The sequence below is a fragment of the Spermophilus citellus genome, assembly GCF_964194105.1.
Source record: "Spermophilus citellus genome assembly, chromosome: 3".
In the NCBI taxonomy this organism is placed as follows: domain Eukaryota; kingdom Metazoa; phylum Chordata; class Mammalia; order Rodentia; family Sciuridae; genus Spermophilus; species Spermophilus citellus.
This window is the reverse complement of record NC_138184.1, coordinates 14073983-14091422: the sequence shown is the minus strand read 5'-3', so window position 1 is coordinate 14091422 and position 17440 is coordinate 14073983. Positions and strand designations below refer to the sequence as shown.

Genomic DNA, 17440 nt, shown 5'->3' with positions numbered 1-17440 from the left:
AACCCGGAGCCGGAATGGGAGCTGGAGCCACAGCAGCGCCCGCGCCCCCTCCCTCGCCTGCGGCCCCACTCCCAGTTCTGGGAGCCGTGATCTTGCAGACTCGGGACCCCGCCTCTGTGCGGGGAGGGGAAGGGGAGAGGGCCCACGTGCTCCTCTCGCGCTTCAGCTCCCCCTTCGGCAGCCCGAGCCCCTCCCCAGCCGGCCAGGGCCCCCCGCCCCTCCTCCTCTCCTCTCTCCCCTCCCCCGCTCGGGACAATGGCTGCGCCGTCTAGACACCCCCTCCCCCCGGCCGGCCTCGCGCTTTCTTTGCCAGACAAAGCGGGACAGGCTCCGGGGCCTGAACGGGGGCTGCTGGGGCGCCCCCACCCCCTCCCCAGGAGTCCTGGTCGGCGGGGGAGGGGCCCGGCGGATGGCCCGGCAAGGGGTCTCAAGACGCCACTGTGGGGGTCAGCGCAGTGGCCGGGTGGGGGTTTCTGGAGGGTATGGCCTCACTGGACCATCCCAGGGCCCAACTGGGCAGGAGCAGCCGCCCCGCAGGACCGGCACACTCATGATCTGTCACACACTTTGCAGGCACACACAGCTCTGGGTCACACACTTATGGAGATGCAAACGTGCATGCACACAGACCCAATACGTGTAGACGTGAACACTTGGTGCACACAAGATACACCCAGATGCACAGTTCACACGTCGACATGCCTGGACACACAAATATGATCACACATGCCATTCCTAGCCCAAGCCTGGCACACACACCCTGTCTGCACACACTACCCACAGATACAGACTCAAGAACATGCCTACACCCCACTCACACGTGCAGAGAAGCACATCCAACCGCTACATAGACACACCCATGTACAGTTGTATCCCAGTTCAGGCAGGCACATGTGTGGCTCACATGGCGCACAGCACAGCAGTGTAAGGGTTTGGGGAGGAAATGGCTCATGTCACACAGCCACCAGTGTAGTTTACAAATACCCACAGTCTGGGTGACAGTGCCCTGAATTTGTCACGTTGACCATTCTTTTTTGGGGGATGGGTGCTGGAGATTGAACTCAGGTCACTTGACCACTGAGCCACATCCCCAGCCCTATTTTGTATTTTATTTAGAGACAGGGTCTCACTGAGTTAGCACCTCGCCATTGCTGAGGCTGGCTTTGAACTCACGGATCCTCCTGCCTCAGCTTCCTGAGCTGCTGGGATCACAGGCGTGTGCCACACCACCTAACCTGGCTCCATTCTCATTCTTATTCTGTTACTGTCTCTCCCTATCTCTGTCTTTGTCCTCTTTCTCCTGTCTGTGTATTCCTACTTCTAATTTCTTCGTTTATGTCTCCCTGTTTCTGTTTTTCTCCAAATCCCTCGCTCTTTCCATCTGTCTTTGACACACACACACACACATATACAGTGGCTCACACCTGCTTGTACACATTCAATTCTCCACTAGCTCTGTCTCAGCCACACCCCTGACCCATCTGAAAGGACAGTTAGACTTTGCCACACCCAAGAGGGATACAGCCCTCAGGGATGGGGACTCCAGACAGGGCAGCACTTGTCATTTGCCAGCTGCCCCTCCCTATAACACACACCCTATCCCTGTGACACCTGTAGTTGGCTCTCCTTGTAACCTTCACTCACTCCTGAGTACATGCCTTGGCCCCTCTTCCAAGAGCTAACACAGAGACCTCCTAGCTGGAATAGGTGCTCATCATCAGGTGAAGGGAGACCCTGAGACCCAAGAGTCCCTGCACCTCCATTATCCTTAGACCTGGACATGAAGTCACATGCTCTCTAACCTTCAGCACACTCGCTTCCTGACTCTGCACTCCCCTTTCTGCACATCTTAGTTCTGGCAGCTTCCTGAGCCCCCACATCTGGCACAAGCCAGTCCCTCCTTCTTCCCGCCCCTGCCTTGTGGTTCCCAGGGCTAGAGCTGGCAGGGACAGCTGCAGCCTTAACAGCTGGGGCCAGGGCGGGGGCCGTGGGAACCGTAGGTAGGGGGCCTCCCTGCACCCACAGAGACACCCCCAGCCCAGTGCAGCTGTTGCCTGGCAGAGGAAGGGAGGGGTCTGTCACTCGGATTGGGGTTCTTGGGCACCCAGCTGACCCCCCACCTTCCTTTGCCCCCCGCAGCCCCCCCTTGCCTGGACGGAAGCCCGTGCGCAAATGGAGGTCGTTGCACCCAGCTGCCCTCCCGGGAGGCTGCCTGCCTGTGAGTGCCTGGCACAGCGCCATCAGTGGGCCTTGCGTGGGAAGGGAGTCTTCTTCCTCTGCCTCTGTGTTCCCCGCGGTGCTTGTACCACTTCCTACATGTGTGTGGCTTGGGCAACCTCTTTGTGTTGACCCACTGGAAACTGAGCAGGGTTAAAAGCAGGGGCTCTGGAGTCTGCCTGGGCTGGATTCAAATCCCACATCATGTTGTTCACTGGTTGGAAATTAAACCCTTTAAATCTCAGTGTCCTGATCTGGAAAATGGGCCTAGTAACCCCGACTTCATGGAGGTCTAGGCCTCTTGAGGTCACATCTAAAGGCTCTTAATGAAGGCAGCTCTTAATTAACAAACTTTCAGGGTCCAAACTATAGGGATTTAGTAGTGGTGAGGACATCATTCATTAGCTACCATATCTCAAAACTTTAGTAGTGGGGGGCACAGGAGGCCTATAATGCAGTTGTGCTGTATGACCTTTGTCTAGGCACTTCCCCTCTCTGAACCTTACTGCATTTGTGAATAGGAATGCTTCTCCCTGGCTTGTGACTGTGAAGAAGCCCAAGTATTTAGTTCTTCTCTAATAACAAGGAAAGGCAGGGGGTTGGAGGAGCAGAGTTGTGGCTGAGAAAGAGCCGAGCAGAGAGTCAGAGCTGGGTTTGAATTCTGGGCTCTGGGACACCTTGAGCAAACACTCTTCTCAGCCTCAGTTTTTGCATCTGAAAAATGGGGCAATAATAGCTCTCCCTGTATGGGATTGACTGTGAGGCATATCATAGGATATGCTTAGGGTACAGCAAGTAATAAATACTCATAAATAATAATGATAGGAAATAATGCTCAAGGTTATAGGGAAAGGCTTGGCTCCTTTTATAACAGGTAATAGCAGTTCACCCAGTAGCCATTAATGGATTCATTAAGGTATTTATTTATTCAACAGAATGTGTGTCAGACACTGGGTCAGGCTCAAGCTGGGTGGGTCTAGGGCGATTTTAGACCCAGAAGAGCCCCTTCGAAGTTCATCGCACTTACTTTAGCTAGAACCCCACTTAGGTTTACCTCTTTGGGGATGCTAAAGCTGGCTGGGGGGGGGGGTGTTACTGGGGCTGAGTGTCTGCGATGGTGGGGCTAGGGGAAAGTGTGATCTTACCTGGAACCACTTTGGAGCTTAAGCCCTGGGGCTCTGACGCCTGCGCATTGGAACTCCAAGCCTGGAATACTGCCGACAGGTGAATGCGCCCGAGGCTGCCCCGCCCCTCGACAGGTGAATCACCGGCACACTTGGCCTCCCGGAGCCCGGATCGCCCGGAGTGGAGCGGGCTCAGTCTCCAGAGCAAGGCTGTAGGGGAACCATTTCCTATACCCCCCAATTCCTCAGCAATCACAAGGTCTCAAATATTCCTGTCCTTTTGGGGTACCTCAAACTCTCCCTCTCCCTATAGATCCCCAAGTTACCTCCCCAAAGTAGGATTCAAGCCCTCGTTCTTATCGCCTAATCCTCTCCTCCCCCGCTTTCCCAGCAGGCCGGTCCCCCCCCCAAGCCCGCGCTCCCCCCTCGATCTCCCCCAAAGCTCAGGCCGTGGGGCGGGGCGCGGGCTGGGGCTGGAACCGGCCCGACCGGTCGGCGGGGGCGCGGGCGTAGAGCGTGGGAACCCGCCCGGGGCGTAGGGAGGGGGCCGCAAGAGCCGCGCCCTGCCTGGCGGTGGGACCCGCCGTCCAAGGCGCCCGGCAAGCGCGCCCCCTCCCGGCGCGCGATCGCGTTCGTCGTGGTCTCCCTGCGGGCTTTTGGGGAGGGGGCTGAGGGCTGTACCCTCCGCTCTTAACACCACCCGCGCCCTTGCCGGCTGTGCCCCGACTTGTTTCCCTGGGGGCCGGGGTGGGGGGACATTGTGGTGACGCTAAGAACTGAGTCACCTGCTTGAGTTCGGTCCCAGGCGTCTGGGACAAGCCCGGGGGAGGGAACCGGCGAAAGTAGCAGGGGAGGGATGGGGCGGGCACAGGGAGAGCACGGGGTGGAACGGGCCGGGACACTGCCAAGACAGCCAGGACCCTCTGGCTTGCCAAGCCCCTCCTTCAGAATCCTTTCTCCGAGGGTCCCCTGGAAGTTTCCAAACTCAAGACCAATCCTCTCTCCCTTTCTCATTTCCCTTACACTCAAGGCTGCCTTTGTGGGCTTGGGGAGGGGTCTGCAAACTGAAGGGTCTTCCCCAACATGAGGGTGGAGGTCCCCTTCCACAAAGCCCAACCCTCCTGCATGGGAGAAAGTTTGCATGAATCCTGGAGAAAGGAGTTGAGGATTTATGGGAGTCTATCCGCCTGTCCATGTGAGTGAGAGTTGCCCATATCCGCGGGGGAGGCTGCGGCTTGGTGTTTGTGTGTGCCAGGCCAATATGTCCAGTTGGCTCTCCTTCTGTATGTGTATCTGTGGTTTCTGTGTCTGTCTGGGTGTGCCTTGCTAGTTGTCTCTCAGAATCTGAGACCCATCATTTGCTGTTCCCTCTGCCTGAAATGATCTTCCCTACACAACCCTTTGGATTCTTTTCATCTTTAGTCTGTGAAAATAGAATACCCATTCTCTCTTTCCCATTATTCCATCTACTTAGCCCGTGTAAGAGTTTTCTGTGGCTGTTGTAACAAATTACCACAAACTGGGTGGCTTGAAACAACAGAAATGTAGTCTCTGGAAGTTCTGGGGGCCAGAAGTCTGATATTAGGTGTTGGCAGGGCCAACAAGGGGAGAAATCTCTGCTTCTTTCAGCCTCTGATGGCCCCAGGCGTTCCTTGACTTGGGGCTGCCTCACCCATTCTCTGCTTTGTCTGCACACAACCTTCTCTTCTCTCTCCCTCCCAACTCTCTATAGTCTTTCTCTTATAAGGACACTTGTTATTGGATTTAGCACCCCCCCCCCCATAATCCAGGATGATCTCATCTGACTTCCTTCATGGAATTACTTCTGAAAAGACTCTTTTTTTAAACAAGGTCAGAGTCGCAGGTTCTGGGACATGGACGTGTCTTTTTGGGAGCTATCACTCAACTCACCACAACTTTCGTAGCCTTCCTGGCTCACCTACACGCTGCCAGCGTGTAGTACATGTAGTATGTCAGTTTGTTACTTGTCTGTGTACTCTTTGCCTAATCTGGCTGCTGTTGAATATCAAGAGAGGAAGAACCACTTTTATTGTTTGCTTCTGTGTTTACAACTTAGCAAATAGTAGGTACTCCGCAAATATTCATTGCAGGAATGAATGAGTGTAGTCAGGTGGAGTCAGGAGGCTGAGGCAGGCTTGAGGATCACAAGTTCAGGGCCAGCCTCAGCAACTTAATGAAACCCTGTCTCAAAGTAAAATATTTTAAAAAGGCTAGGAATATAGCTTAGAGGTAGGGTGCCCCTGGGTTCAATCTCTAGTACTAAAAAAGAAAGAAAGAAAAGAGTGAATGAGTGGGTGGAGTGTGCTGGTCTGTTTTGCCTGTAATATGTATCTTTGTACCTGCGTCCACCTTGCCCAGTAGTGCCCCCAAAACACTGTCTCTGCCACAGGTGCCCACCAGGCTGGGTGGGTGAGCGGTGCCAGCTGGAAGACCCCTGCCACTCAGGTCCCTGTGCTGGTCGTGGTGTCTGCCAGAGCTCCGTGGTGGCTGGCACTGCCCGGTTCTCCTGCCGATGCCCCCGTGGCTTCCGAGGTGAGAGGGGGCATTCTGGAGGGGAGCCCAAGGCAAGCAAAGGTGTGATCAGTCCCAAGCTCACCCTTTCCTGGTTCCTCCAGGCCCAGACTGCTCCCTGCCGGACCCCTGTCTCAGCAGCCCTTGTGCCCATGGTGCCCGCTGCTCGGTGGGGTCTGATGGCCGCTTCATCTGCTCTTGCCCACCTGGCTACCAGAGCCGCAGCTGCCGAAGTGACATTGATGAGTGCCGGGTGGGTGGGCCTTGCCGCCATGGTGGCACCTGCCTTAACACTCCTGGCTCCTTCCACTGCCAGTGCCCAAATGGCTACACAGGGCCACTGTGCGAGAACCCCATGGTGCCCTGTGCCCCTTCACCATGCCGTAATGGGGGCACCTGTAGGCAGAATGGCGATCTCACCTATGACTGTGCCTGCCTTCCTGGTGAGTGAGTCGTACTCAGGGGAGGCGGCGTGGGTGGGGATAGCAGGTCAGCCTCTCAGTGACCATTCTTGCCCTTTCCTCCTGTCCTAGGGTTTGAGGGCCAGAACTGTGAAGTGAATGTGGATGACTGTCCGGGACACCGCTGTCTAAACGGGGGGACGTGTGTGGATGGCGTCAACACCTACAACTGCCAGTGCCCGCCTGAGTGGACAGGTGAGCGCCAGGACTGAGGGAGCTGGGTGGCAGACCTTGGGTTGGCACATACCAGGTGGCTATACTGGTGCATCTGTGTGCCACAGGCCAATTCTGCACAGAAGACGTGGATGAGTGTCAGCTGCAGCCCAATGCCTGCCACAATGGGGGCACCTGCTTCAACACCTTGGGAGGCCACAGCTGTGTGTGTGTCAATGGCTGGACAGGAGAGAGCTGCAGTCAGAACATCGATGACTGTGCCACAGCCGTCTGCTTCCATGGGGCCACCTGCCATGACCGGGTGGCTTCCTTCTACTGCGCCTGCCCCATGGGCAAGACTGGTAAGTGGTCATTTGCTCTGTAGGCAGCAGAGAACCACTGAAGGCTCTGAGTGGGGGTCAAGACAGACTCTGATTTGAGTGTTAGAAAGATCATGCTGGGGGACTTGGGATATAGCTCAGTTGGTAAAGTGCTTGCCTTGCATGTACAAGGCCCTGGGTTCAATCCCCAGCACCACCAAAAAAAAAAAAGAAAGAAAAATCATGCTGGGGCCAGGTGTAGTGGTTCATGCCTGTGATCCCAACTACTTGGCTGAGGCAGAATAATTGCAAATTGGAGCAAGGACAGCTTGGGCAACTTTATGATACCCTATTTCAAAATAAAAAGGTCAGTGATGTTACTCAGTGGTAAAACCCCTGGGTTCAATCTCCAGTATGAGAAAAGAAAAAAAAAATAAGAAAGACTGGTCTGGAGCTGGGACTGGGAATGTAGCTCAGGGACAGAGTATGAGCTTGGCATGTGCCTGGGTTCCATCCCCAGCACCTAGGAAGGAGGGAGGGAGGGAGACAGGAAGAGAGGCCGGGAGGGAGGACATGCTGGAGGATGGCTTTGGGGTGAAGGGTGAGCTTGGGAGAGGCCTGGGAGGAGGCTGGCACACTGTCCAAGGCAGAAACCATTGGGATAGGAAGGTGTGGTGTTTGGGAGGAGGCTTAGAAATGGAGGGAGGGTATGCCTGGTAAGCAAGACTTGAGGGTAGGACACTTTTCTAATCAGAAAAGTCTGTAGATTTTTTTTTAAATTTCTTTCCTCAGTTGTAGTTGGACCCAATATCTTTATTTATTTTATGTGGTGCTGAGGATCGAACCCAGTGCCTCACATGTATGAGGCGGGCGCTAGGCTACAGCCCCAGCCCGACGCTGTAGATTTTTAAACAATGTGTTTGTAACTTTTTAAAAATAGTCTGGGGACAAAAGATTAATACACAAATAATAGTCAAATCTTGATGGTATGAAGGATCAACTTTTCTTATGTTTGAAATTTTTCATACTAAATAGATTTTTTTTTTAAAAAAAGCTACTTAAGGGGCTGGGGTTGTAGCTCAGTGGTAGAGTCCTTGCCTCACATGTGGAAGGCCCTGGGCTCTATCCTCAGCACCACATAAAAATAAAATAAAGGTATTGTGTCTATTATTTTTTTAAGCTACTTGATACTCTGCAGGTTAATAAGAGCAAAATCAAGGGTTTGGGTAGCTCAGTAGTAGAGCTCATGCCTAGCATGCCTAAGGCCCAGCACCAACTCCTCCTGCACCCCACAATGGGAGGGATGTGGGACCTTTAGGCAAAGCTGAAGATTCATCCTCGGACCTCTGCCTACCCTTTCTTAGGCCTTTTGTGTCATCTGGATGATGCCTGTGTTAGCAACCCATGTCACGAGGATGCTATCTGTGACACAAACCCTGTGAATGGCCGAGCCATCTGCACCTGTCCACCTGGCTTCACTGGTGGGGCCTGCGATCAGGATGTGGATGAATGCTCCATTGGTGAGAGGGCACCTTTTGAGAAAGAGACGAGAAAAAGGGGAGTTGTAGGATCTCAGCTGGTCATGCCCACACTGTTTGTGCCCCATCCCACAGGTGCAAATCCGTGTGAACACCTAGGTCGGTGTGTGAACACGCAGGGATCCTTCTTGTGCCAGTGTGGTCGCGGTTACACTGGACCTCGCTGTGAGACGGACGTCAATGAGTGTCTGTCAGGGCCCTGCCGCAATCAGGCCACCTGCCTGGACCGCATTGGCCAGTTCACTTGCATCTGTATGGCAGGTGTGTGGTGGGCGTGGCTGGGGATTGAGGCCTAGTTCCATGGAGTGGAACTAGGGTTGGCTTAGTGAGAGCACCAAGTGCTTAGTGTGGGTGAGGCTCTGGGTTTGATTCCCAGAATCACTCAAGAAAAAGTGAGATCCTTAGAAACAGAAACTTGGCATGAGGTGGGGGCAGGGCCAGAACAGAATTTTGCCTGAGACTATGGGAGGGCATGGGTCCAGTGCAGTCAGTAGCCCCTGCGATGGACTGAGAGTGGAGTCCAGGCATTAGGATCGCACTGGGGTGTGGGTGGGTGGGGATGGTAGAGGTGGTGGTGGATGACAGGAGGGTAGGGCCAGCAGCTGCAGTGGGGTCACATGTATCCTGCAGACAGTCGTGCACTAAGGAGGGTTGGGACTTGAAGCTGTGTACATGGCTGCTGTGGGCCCTGCAACTGGGCAGAACATGACTTTAGGATTAGGTTGAAAGGGGGTGTTTTAAAGGCAAAGCATAAACCTTGTTCCGTGTGGCACCACAGCTGGGTGAGAGTCCAGCCTGTGATTGAAAACTGAATCAGGTTGAGCAGGAGATGGAGCCAAGACTCAGGAAATCTGTTTGTGTAGGAAGGGGGGAACCTCTCTCTCTGTGCCCCCTTCAGACCAGAGGGTAGCTCCCACTGCCCATTATAATCCCCTTTTTCCAACCCCAGGCTTCACGGGAACTTACTGTGAGGTGGACATCGATGAATGTCAGAGTAGCCCATGTGTCAACGGTGGTGTCTGCAAAGACAGAGTCAATGGCTTCAGCTGTGCCTGCCCTTCAGGTGAGAATCCTGTGATGAGAAGCCTAAGAAAGACTGGTCTGTGCAGGGGCAAAGGATCCAGGGTGGGAACCCTTAAGGTCATGTTAGCAGATAACTTGCAAGAGGAACCATGTGTTTTGAAAACATTGAAATGTGAGGCACTGTGGGGCACACCTGGAATCCCAGCTAATCAGGAGGCTGAGGCAGGAGGATCACAATTCCAAGGTCAGCCTGGGCAACTTAAAGAGACTTAAAATAAAAAAGTGTTGAGTAGCTCAGTGATACAGCCAGTGTTCCGGCCCCAGTACCAGTAAATAAGTAAAGAAAACCAAGTAAATTAAAACTATATAAAAAGTAAATAATCAAAGTAGATTAAAAATAAATAAAAAGGGCTGGGAATATAACTCAGCGGTAAAGTACCTCTAGGTGCCATCTCTAGTATAAAAAAAAATTAAATTTATTTAAAACTAAATAAATGGGCTGGGGTTGTGGCTCAGTGGTACAGCGCTTGCCATCCCACATGTGAGGCACTGGGTTCGACCTCAGCATCACATAAAAACAAACAAAATAAAAAGTTTTTTTTTTCTTTTTTCTTAAAAAAAATAACCTAAAATTAAACACAAAATTAATAAAACTAAGTAAACGGGAAGTGGGGTTTCCCACACATACGGGGCAGGGACGGTGAGGGGCCATGCTCTTCTTGTCTCGACCTCCTTCACCCCACTCCTCACCCCAGGTTTCAGTGGGTCCACGTGCCAACTGGACGTGGATGAATGCGCAAGCACGCCCTGCAGGAATGGTGCCAAGTGCGTGGACCAGCCTGATGGCTACGAGTGTCGCTGTGCAGAAGGTGATGGCGGGTCAATGACAAGCTGGCAAGAATCCGGAGGCAGTGCTAGTAGGGGAGAGGGAGGGCGCCGGTAACAGACTTGGACTCGGAGAGCTCAGGACGGGCTTTTGGCAAGGACAAGGCAGGGCCAATGACAGAGCTTGTGGGGTGGAGCTAATGATGGACGTAGACTGAGATAAGGCTAAGGGTTGGGCCAAAGGTTAGCATGTAAAGGAGCTCAATCCCCCCTCTACCTTCCTATGACACCTACTGGTAGGTAAAGACTAGAGGTTGGGGACACAGGCCAGGGGAGCGTCCTGGAGGTTGGAGCTGGATGGAGTGAAGGCAAGCTGGAGGCGTGGCCTAGTGGAACCCTTTTCCGGATGGCTTGGTGGGCAGGGCCTGAGATGGAGCTGAGGCCAGGTTTGGGCAGAGGCCATAACTGTGGGTAGGCCCTTGGTAAGTGGGTGGAGCCTGACCCTTTGGCCCTGCAGGTTTCGAAGGCACCCTGTGCGAGCACAATGTGGACGACTGCTCTCCAGACCCATGCCACCATGGACGCTGCGTGGATGGCATTGCCAGTTTCTCATGTGCCTGTGCCCCGGGGTACACAGGCACACGCTGCGAGAGTCAGGTGGACGAATGTCGCAGCCAGCCTTGCCGCCATGGGGGCAAATGCCTAGATTTGGTGGACAAATATCTTTGTCGCTGTCCTCCTGGCACCACAGGTAGGGCGGGGGGCTGGACTGGGCAGGAACTGTACACCTGGAGGGGCACATACAGTTTGGGAACGGTGCACGACAGTGGGGGCTACTCCTTGCCATGTTTCCCTCCCCAGGTGTGAATTGCGAAGTCAACATAGACGATTGTGCCAGCAACCCCTGCACCTTTGGAGTCTGCCGTGATGGCATCAACCGCTATGATTGTGTCTGCCAACCTGGCTTCACAGGTGAGCAAGTGGCTGCCAAGGAGAGGGTGTCATTATAGGGTAAGGGTGAAGTCACCCGTCTCTATTAGCTGGATTTCGCCCCTATCTTTGCACACACGTCCAAAGAAGTTGTGTTCACTCTGCCCTGAGACTGTGCCCTTTCTCATTGGCTTGGGGTTGTCTCCATATTGGCTCATGATTATTCTGGAGCAAAGATGAAGCTGTCTTAGACTCAGGACAAGATTGTGTCTGTATGGTGACAAGGTAATCCTTGGTAGAAGTCAAAGTGGCTTCATGTCAATTTGGGGACCAGAGTGATCTGGTGCAAGGCAGCTCTGGGTTGAAGAGGTGGCTGACCTAATTTTCGTAGGAACTGATATAGTATGAGAATAAAGTTGTCTTTGCACAGGGGTATGGCTTTGCTAAATGGAACAAGGTGTCCTCTGGTTGGCTCCACTGTCCCTGTCCAGGGATGAGGTTGCCTGCATATTTCCCAGGTCCCCTTTGCAACGTGGAGATCAATGAGTGTGCATCCAACCCATGTGGCGAGGGAGGCTCCTGCGTAGATGGGGAAAATGGCTTCAGCTGCCTCTGTCCACCTGGCTCCTTGCCTCCACTCTGCCTCCCTCCAACCCATCCCTGTGCCCATGAGCCCTGCAGTCACGGCATCTGCCACGATGCGCCTGGCGGGTAAGACCCCTGCCCAACTCATGACCCTTCTGCTGTCTCTCTGGCCACTTGCCACCCTGACTGCCTCCCCTGCCAGGTTCCGCTGTGTGTGTGAGCCTGGCTGGAGTGGCCCCCGTTGCAGCCAGAGTCTGGCTCGAGATGCCTGTGAGTCTCAGCCCTGTGGGGCTGGTGGTACCTGCATCAGCGATGGAATGGGCTTCCACTGTACCTGTCCCCCAGGAGTCCAGGGTGTGTGTCCCACTCTCTCTCCCCGGGCTCTCTGACATCCTTCTCTTCGTTTCCTTTCTGCTCCATTCTCGTCTACATTTCCCTCTCTTTGCTACTCCTTTTTCCCTCTGAGGTGTTCCCTAGGGGGTTGGATATCAGGGAGGATCCCAGGGAGGAGGAAGATGAGAACAGGGAGTCCCTCAAGACTATCCCATTCTGCCCCCTCCCACAGGCCGTCAGTGTGAGCTGCTGTCCCCCTGCACCCCAAACCCTTGTGAACATGGGGGCCGCTGTGAGTCTGCTCCAGGTCAGCTGACTGTCTGCTCCTGCCCCCCAGGCTGGCAAGGTACATTAGCCCCTGCTTCCTTCTCCTCCTCTCTCACCTCCTCTGTGCCTTACCCCATACTGGGTTATGCTGGGGGCCAGAGGGAGCTTCACCCCAACTCTATCTCTTAGGGGAGCTTCCTTCTGGGAAAGATCAGAGCTGGATGTGGATACTCACAGCCCATATAGGTCTGCTCTGGAGAAGAAGCCATCAGGGGCTGGGGCTGTTACAACCCAGTTGTTCTGGGGACAGCTTCCTGGAGGGCAGACCATTTGTACCCACTGAAATAGAGAGAAAGAAGTTCTAGAATGGCATGTGGAAAATATCTTTGCCTATCTCAACCTACAGGTTCTTCCTGTGCCCCAGATACCCTCAGACCCTGCCTTGCACCCTCTAACTGTAGGTGTTACCTTGCTCCCCACTCCCAGGCCCACGATGCCAGCAGGACGTGGACGAGTGTGCTGGCCCCTCCCCCTGCGGCGCCCATGGTTCCTGTACCAACCTGGCAGGAAGTTTTAGCTGTACCTGTCACGGGGGTTATACTGGCCCTTCCTGCGATCAGGACATCAATGATTGTGACCCCAGTGAGTACAGGGGAGCTCTTGGAGAGTGTTGCCCTGGGGACATTCATCCAGCCTATACTGTGGTGCTGTGCTCTCAGGTGCTGTGTTCATAGCTCTGTGCTTTCCTCATGTTACTCCTATGGAAACTGAGGCCCAAGGAGGTTTCTTGACTTGCCCAAGATTATACAGCAAATAAGGGAATGAGCTGGGCTTGGCGCACAGGTCTGTCTGACCCTGAAGCCTGTGGACTACCTCTGGCAGCAAGCATTAGGATGGTGTGTAGAGTATAAAATAAAGGTCCCCAGAGTGGACTGGGGATGTAGCTCAGAGGTAGACCTCTTGCCTAGCGTGCCTGAGGCTGTGGGTTTGATTCCCCAGCTCCGCCAAAAAAGAAAAAAAAAAAAAAAGAAAGGGAATTCAGAGAGTTTACTCTAGAGTGCTATCTAGTAAACAAACAACCAGGTCATGGATGCAATTTTAAATTTCTAATAGCCACATTAAAAAAAAAAAAAAAGGAAAAAGAAGGCAGAGGGTGGAGCTCAGTGGTAGAATGCTTACCCAGCATATCCATGAGACCTCATGTTCAATTTCCAGCACCATGAAAAACAAAGAAAAAGAAATGGGCAGTAATACATTTAATACTGTTCTTTATTTAAACCAGTATATAAAATATTATAATTTGAACATGTAATCAATATTCAAATGATTGAGTTATTTTACTCTTTTAAACTAAGTTTTCAAAGCTTGAAATTCAGTATGTATTTTATACTCACAGCCTATCTCCATTTGCATTGGTAACAATGTCAAGGACTTACTAACCACGGCAGGCCTGCGCTGAGGCCAGGAATGAAAGCAAGCATAACTGGCAGTACAGCTGTCCCTCAGTATCCATGAGGGATGGTCCCAGGACCCCCATGGATACCAAAACCCATGGGTGATTGTGCCCCTTCTATAAAATGGCTTAGTATTTGTAAAGAACCCATGCACAGCCTCTCAGATACTTTAAATCATCCTTACGTAAGTTATAATATCTAATACAATGTCAAGGGCATGTACTTGCTTGTTATATTCTATCGCTTAGGAAGTGATGACAAGAAAAAAATGTCTGTACATGTTCTGTACATATGCAGTTTTTTTTCTATATTTTCCGTCCACTGTTGGAATCCACCAATGCTGAGCCCAAGGTTATGGAGGGTCGACTATATTTACTTGGCAGCTCAAAGGGGCTTTTTTGGTTCTCCCAAAGCCCTCCCCTTCCCCTTGGGCAAGGTTTCCAGATGAGACAGGAGATAAGGCCACAAAAGGGGACATTATCCCTCTGACCAAATGTGTCCCCTCTCAGCTGAACCTGGTTTCCTCCAGGGTTCCCCTCTATGACCCTGTATGGGAGGCAAGGCCAGGTCGGCCAGGCAGTGGGGGCCAGGTGGGCTAAACAGACCTCTTCTCTTCTGACTACAGACCCGTGCCTTAATGGTGGCTCCTGTCAGGACAGTGTGGGCTCCTTTTCCTGCTCTTGCCTTCCTGGCTTCGCTGGCCCCCGCTGTGCCCACGATGTGGATGAGTGTCTGAGCAACCCCTGTGGCCCTGGCACTTGCACTGACCACGTGGCCTCCTTCACCTGCACCTGCCCACCAGGCTATGGAGGCTTTCACTGTGAGAAGGACCTACCCAACTGCAGCCCCAGGTGGGTGGGGCCTCGACTTCTTGAAACTCAGGGGCTCTGGCATCAGATGAGGCCTGAAATGGAGGGGGGAGGACTAGAGAGGGGGTCCTTGGCTTGGCACCCATCTGAGGACTCTGATGCCTGAAGGGGCAGGGCGAGGCTTCGGTTTGGAGGATCATCTTTAGAGGCTCCGCTCCTTGAAGGAGCTGGGCCAGGGCAGATCCTGCAGGTAGTTCCCAATTTAGCGCTGAATCTTGGTAAATTGAGGCTAAGGCATGGGGTGGGTTCTCTGCTGGCACTGCAGCTTCTTGTGTGCGGGGTATAAGCGCCAGAGAGTGGGAAAACTCCATCCAGTTCTAGGAGGGAGGATGGGAGGGGGCGGAGCTTGACTCTCTTCCTCCCACTCCCCAGTTCCTGCTTCAATGGAGGGACCTGTGTGGACGGTGTGAACTCATTCAGCTGCCTGTGCCGCCCCGGCTACTTGGGTGCCCACTGCCAATATGAGGCCGATCCTTGCCTCTCCCGGCCTTGTCTGCACGGGGGAGTCTGCAGCGCCACCCACCCTGGCTTCCACTGCGCCTGCCGGGAGGGCTTCACCGGCAGCCAGTGCCAGGTGGGCGGGGCCACAGGTCCTGGGGGGAGGAGTCTGGAGGGTCTGTGGGAAGGGCCTGCCCCTCCTTCTGGGAGCAAAGCCCAGTACTGATTTTGAGGGTCATTTCTAGACCCTGGTGGACTGGTGCAGCCACGAGCCCTGTCAGAACGGGGGTCGCTGTGTTCAGAATGGTGCCTATTGCCTTTGTCCCCCTGGATGGAGCGGACGACTCTGTGACATCCGAAGCCTACCCTGCAGAGAGGCTGCAGCCCAGATTGGTAAGGGGGAGCTCATGGCCTGGTTGGCGTGTGCGTCAAGGGGAGTGTGTATATGAACCTATCTTCTGCTGGTGTGAGCCAAACAAGGGCCACCGTGATGCAGTGTGTGACCGGATGTGTGTGGGTGTGTGATTGTGTGACAGCGACCGGGATGGTATGTGTGTCTGTCACCATGAGACAGCTGGGATAGTATGTGTGACTGAGCCGGTATGAGCATTAAAATCATGTGTATGTCAGTGATTGAGACATACCAGCTGAGAGGATGTGTGACAACCCTATGGAATGTGGGTGAGATGCTAGGGACTGATGCCAGCAGGGATGTTGGGTGGTGTGTATGATGTAGGCAGAAAGAGGAGGAATGTAGCTGCCTCTGTGTCTGATGCCACTCTCCTCTTCCCAGGGGTGCTGTTGGAGCAGCTGTGTCAGGCAGGTGGGCAGTGCGTGGACCAGGACAGCTCCCATTACTGCGTGTGCCCAGAGGGACGCACTGGCAGCTACTGTGAGCATGAAGTGGACCCCTGCTTGGCCCAGCCCTGCCAGCATGGAGGCACCTGCCGTGGCTACGTGGGAGGCTACATGTGTGAAGTAAGGATGTCACCCAGAGAGAGGGAAGGGAAACTAGTCATGTCTGGGCATGTCTGGGTGTGCGTGGGCACATATTTCTATGTGTCTATGACCTGGTATGGGTATGTCACTCTCTAGGCATGTCTGTGTTTTTGCTTTTGTGACTGGGTATATCTTTGTGGGTGTCACTGTAGGTAGATCTTGGGGTGTTTGTTTGGATTTGCTTCTGACTTCAGTTGTTTCCTGGGCACATCTGTATGTGTCTGTGTGCATGGCGTCTCCTTGTGAATGAATGAATGAACCAGAGTGTGTGTCTGGTTGTGGTACCTGAAAGGCATCTGGGTGTCTTTCCTGTGTGTTTGCATGTGTGTGTCCCTCTGCACTGGTTGTGTTTCCTTGTATCTGCATGTGTGTATCCTGCACACTGGGCATGTCTCCCTCTGTTGGGTGTCTGTGGGTGTCCTTTTGTGCTGGGATTCTGCGTGTCTTCACAGGTATGTCTAGGCATGTGTGTGGTTCTCAGACTGAAAGGATCCCTCTCTTGCCCTAACACAGTGTCCAGCTGGCTATTCTGGTGACAACTGTGAGGACGATGTAGATGAATGTGCCTCCCAGCCATGTCAGCATGGGGGCTCCTGCATTGACCTTGTGGACCGATATCTCTGCTCCTGTCCCCCTGGGACACTGGGTATGCCAGGGCCAGGGTTGGAGGATAGGATAGGAGGCCAAGTCTCTATCCCACCCCCTGATCACTTGCCTCTCGTCTCCAGGTGTGCTCTGTGAGATTAATGAGGATGACTGTGGCCCTGGCCCACCCCTTGACTCAGGCCCTCGGTGCCTAAACAATGGCACTTGTGTAGATTTGGTGGGTGGCTTCCGCTGCAACTGCCCCCCAGGATACACTGGCCTGCACTGTGAGGCAGACATTAATGAGTGTCGTCCCGGTGCCTGCCATGCAGCCCACACCCGGGACTGCCTGCAAGACCCAGGTGGGCACTTCCGCTGCCTTTGCCATGCTGGCTTCACAGGTAAGCATGAGAGGTGGGGACGGCCTGGGACCTTTGTTCCTGGTATTTCTTCATTGTGGTTGATTCAGGTGTCCCTGCTTTTTCAGGTCCCCGCTGTCAGACTGTCCTGTCCCCCTGTGAGTCTCAGCCATGCCAGCATGGAGGCCAGTGTCGTCCCAGCCCAGGCCCTGGGGGTGGGCTGACCTTCACCTGCCACTGTGTCCAGGTAGGTCTGTGTGAGTGACATGGGTGGTGACTCCTGGGGAAGGAAGGGGTGTGGCCTCAGGAAAGGGTGTGGCTTTAGGGGGAAAGTGGATGGAAATGCTGAAATTACCTAGAAGTTGGGAGTGTAGGGTCTCGAGGTTGGGGTTTGGAGGTGTGGCCTTCTGAAGAAGGCGTGGTTTATA

General features: G+C 53.7%; 1 protein-coding gene across 1 annotated transcript in view; it reads left to right on the top strand.

Annotated features, from left to right (window-relative positions):
- The window catches only part of NOTCH3 (notch receptor 3), a 35616-nt gene that overhangs the window by 714 nt on the left and 17462 nt on the right, over nucleotides 1-17440 (top strand). The window contains exons 2-23 of the mRNA XM_081285750.1: nucleotides 2140-2218; nucleotides 5752-5894; nucleotides 5978-6316; nucleotides 6407-6529; nucleotides 6616-6849; nucleotides 8172-8327; nucleotides 8421-8606; nucleotides 9295-9408; nucleotides 10124-10237; nucleotides 10711-10944; nucleotides 11055-11165; nucleotides 11642-11834; nucleotides 11911-12062; nucleotides 12274-12387; nucleotides 12795-12950; nucleotides 14388-14613; nucleotides 15004-15205; nucleotides 15315-15462; nucleotides 15863-16047; nucleotides 16582-16714; nucleotides 16797-17054; nucleotides 17141-17259. Coding sequence (XP_081141876.1) covers nucleotides 2140-2218; nucleotides 5752-5894; nucleotides 5978-6316; nucleotides 6407-6529; nucleotides 6616-6849; nucleotides 8172-8327; nucleotides 8421-8606; nucleotides 9295-9408; nucleotides 10124-10237; nucleotides 10711-10944; nucleotides 11055-11165; nucleotides 11642-11834; nucleotides 11911-12062; nucleotides 12274-12387; nucleotides 12795-12950; nucleotides 14388-14613; nucleotides 15004-15205; nucleotides 15315-15462; nucleotides 15863-16047; nucleotides 16582-16714; nucleotides 16797-17054; nucleotides 17141-17259 — 3719 coding nt within the window. The remainder of the gene's footprint in view (nucleotides 1-2139; nucleotides 2219-5751; nucleotides 5895-5977; nucleotides 6317-6406; nucleotides 6530-6615; nucleotides 6850-8171; nucleotides 8328-8420; nucleotides 8607-9294; nucleotides 9409-10123; nucleotides 10238-10710; nucleotides 10945-11054; nucleotides 11166-11641; nucleotides 11835-11910; nucleotides 12063-12273; nucleotides 12388-12794; nucleotides 12951-14387; nucleotides 14614-15003; nucleotides 15206-15314; nucleotides 15463-15862; nucleotides 16048-16581; nucleotides 16715-16796; nucleotides 17055-17140; nucleotides 17260-17440) is intronic.